The 2,101-nt window shown below is 65.3% G+C and overlaps 1 protein-coding gene across 2 annotated transcripts in view; it reads left to right on the plus strand.

Moving 5' to 3' along the window:
- The window catches only part of PDLIM7 (PDZ and LIM domain 7 (enigma)), a 14,664-nt gene that overhangs the window by 3,088 nt on the left and 9,475 nt on the right, over window positions 1–2,101 (plus strand). The window contains exons 2-4 of one of the 2 annotated variants that reach the window (XM_009893293.1): window positions 435–586; window positions 909–939; window positions 1,656–1,828. In XM_009893293.1, the coding sequence (XP_009891595.1) occupies window positions 435–586; window positions 909–939; window positions 1,656–1,828 (356 nt within the window). Of the gene's footprint in view, window positions 1–434; window positions 587–908; window positions 949–1,655; window positions 1,829–2,101 lie in introns of both variants that reach the window. The other variant, XM_009893285.1, reaches the window with a different exon arrangement.

The following is a 2,101-nucleotide window of genomic DNA, read 5'->3' on the forward strand; positions in this document are numbered from 1 at the left end:
CTGTGGTTCGCAGCGAGGCGTGGGCTGCCCTGACTCACTGTGCTCCCTTCCCACCACGGGGACGGCTCTGAGGGGCAGCCAGGCCTCCTGCCAAGGCTGAGCTAGCGCCGCCTATGCTGTTTGGTGTCATGGGGATGGGGCCTTGGGGTGCCGGCATGGACCCCAGGCATGCCAGAGGGCAGGGGCTGAGTGGCACCGAGCCCTCCACTGGTATGGAGGGGAAGAAGCTGCTCTGGGATAATATGCTGGGAAACAGGGGGTGATCCAGGGGTCCTTGCCTGCCCCTGGGTCAGATCCGTATGGTGTCCTGTGCTGGGCTGGGCCCTGCATGAGGGAGCCTGGACCCTGGCGGACTCCTGCCCTCGTAGAGATGAGGGCGTCCCTCTGCTTCCATGTCACCGCTCGGGCTCTCCCTGATTCTGTCTGTCCTGCAGCTGACGCCGGGCGGGAAGGCGGCCCAGGCTGGCGTGGGAGTAGGAGACTGGGTGCTGCACATCGACGGGGAGAGCACCAGCTCCATGACGCACATCGAGGCCCAGAACAGGATCCGCGCCTGTGGGGACAGGCTGTGCCTCACCCTGAGCAGGTAGGATTCGCGAGTCCTGCAAACCTGGGGTTCTGGTGTGGCTGGAGCCGAGCCAGGGCCCTCTACCCAGTGCCGTCTCCTGGCATCACCGTTTCCCGGCATCACTGCTCCTTGCTTGGAGCCTGGCAGCCCCTGGCTGGTTCTGAGGGTTCTACTTAGCTGGTTGAGGCTTAGCCTGGCTGCTGGCCCTCACCTGCGAGCCACGGGGCAGTGCCCGTTGCTCGTGGCTCCCCTTGGGTGGGTGCTGCATCTCTGGGGTACCACCATTCTGGTGGTGGCTGGGCCAATTCCAGCACCTGCCCAGCTGTTTCCTCTCTTGCAGAGCCCAGAACCACCTGGGGAAGCCGCAGAAGGTACGTATCGCTCCTGGCGCTGCAGCGGCAGCTCAGCCTCATCTCAGGGGAGGGGAATCTCTGAGCATAGACGGACAAACGGACTTTGCTCCTGGGGCCCGCAGGCTTCTGGGGGACCGGGGTGTGCTTGGAGGACTGGAAACTCCTTGACGGAGGAGCAGCTCTGGGCCCCGGCACTACAGGGGATCGGAGGGCACGGGGTCTGCCCAGCAGACACCCGGGCCCCGGCTGCCGCCTGTCTGTGCCCGCGCCGGTGCTGGGTGTGGGCAGGGGTGCAGGGGCCAACGCAGGGAGGAGGCTGGGCAGCCGCAGCACAGCCTCGGGGCCCCATGTTTGCTAGTGCTGGGGAGTGCCCTGGCATGGGGAGGCAGGGCTGGGGCCGGTGACCGGTGGCTCCTGGACGGAAGCCACCTGCATGCGTTCAAGCTTCGTGCCGCAGGTCGGTTGCGATCAGCGTGTGTGCATGCACCGCCTCGCCGTGGGCAGCAGTGAGCATCCAGGGCACTTACTAATCCTCCAATGACCCTCGGGCCAGGCTTGTGACCTGCTGTTGCTGGGCTTGGTGCCCTGCGGAGAGAGGTGCTAGCCTGGCACAGCCCGGTGCCTATGCTGTCCAGCTTTTCTACCTGGTTGCCTGCTGTGCTGCCTGGCCCGGGGCTGCCCCTTGCATGCTGCTTGACGTGTGAGCCCGTGTCTGTGTGTTTTGTCTTGCTCAGGACTCACTCCCCTGCTCTGAACCCCTGAAATATAACTTCGCTCCCAGCACCGCCCTCAACAAAACAGCTCGGCCCTTCGGGGCCGGCTTGCCTCCGAACCCACGGCCCGGGCTGGTGACGAAACCCGTGACGTATGTGCCCCTGGCGCCCACCTGCACCCCCCAGCACAATGGGTATGTTGCTGTCTGTCCTGCTCCCCCAAGATCAGGTGGAGCCCGCTGCCCGGCCCTGCTGCGCCTTGCATGCCAGGCACCCATGGGTGGGAGCGGGTGATGGTGCCTGTGCTGGGATCTCCTGATGCCTGGGTTACCTGGCACAACAGGAGTGTCCCCACACGCGTGCTGGTCTCTCACCTGGGGACATATCAGCTTGTGGAGAGTCCTGAAGGGCACGGCACAGCAGTTGTAGCAGGACACTCGCTGGCATCTGCAGCGGCAGGGGAGCAG

Source organism: Charadrius vociferus, unplaced genomic scaffold (genome assembly GCF_000708025.1).
Source record: "Charadrius vociferus isolate BGI_N301 unplaced genomic scaffold, ASM70802v2 scaffold1041, whole genome shotgun sequence".
Lineage (NCBI taxonomy): Eukaryota > Metazoa > Chordata > Aves > Charadriiformes > Charadriidae > Charadrius > Charadrius vociferus.